General features: G+C 39.7%; 1 protein-coding gene across 1 annotated transcript; it reads right to left on the bottom strand.

Annotated features, from left to right (window-relative positions):
- Positions 1-428, bottom strand: KL928_005437 (uncharacterized protein; the record flags this gene model as incomplete). The annotated part of the gene is made up of 1 exon (XM_043206243.1): positions 1-428. A coding segment is annotated over one exon (428 nt), but the record flags the coding sequence as incomplete, so codon positions are not given.
- Positions 429-464: the final 36 nt, after the last annotated feature.

Genomic DNA, 464 nt, shown 5'->3' with positions numbered 1-464 from the left:
ACAACAGTTCCTTTCCCATTCACCATAACACCAGATGCTATTCCAGAAATATATCCACTGGTTGGACGAAAGTCTGTAAAGTGATCCCTGTTGTTCGAAATATGTTCAGATGCACCATTGTCAATCCAATAGATTTCAGTTTCAGCTGATTGAGATATGTTAGTAACATGAGTTGTACTTGAAGCTGTTTCCTCTTCGTAAGAAAGATTTCCGTAGTGAACTGCAGTAAAGGAACACGAGTCATCATTATCAGATTCTGTTTGAGCCAAATTTCCTTTTGAAACTGGAGTTGGTGCTCTACAGTTTGGAGATTTGTGGCCAGCTTTCTGACATCTTGCACAAATAATTTTCTTCTTCTTTTTCGTCGTTCTGGTAGAACGTTTAGTCGCCATGAATCCGGACTTGGTTTCGTGTTCACATAATTGCATTGCCGTGACAGCTCCTTGAATAGTTAGTTCATTTCC

Source organism: Ogataea angusta (genome assembly GCF_019207475.1).
Source record: "Ogataea angusta isolate 61-244 chromosome Unknown 61-244_NODE_548_length_464_cov_82.870801, whole genome shotgun sequence".
Taxonomy (NCBI): Eukaryota; Fungi; Ascomycota; class Pichiomycetes; order Pichiales; family Pichiaceae; genus Ogataea; species Ogataea angusta.
The sequence above is the reverse complement of the archived record's forward strand: the minus strand, read 5'-3'. Positions and strand labels throughout refer to the sequence as shown.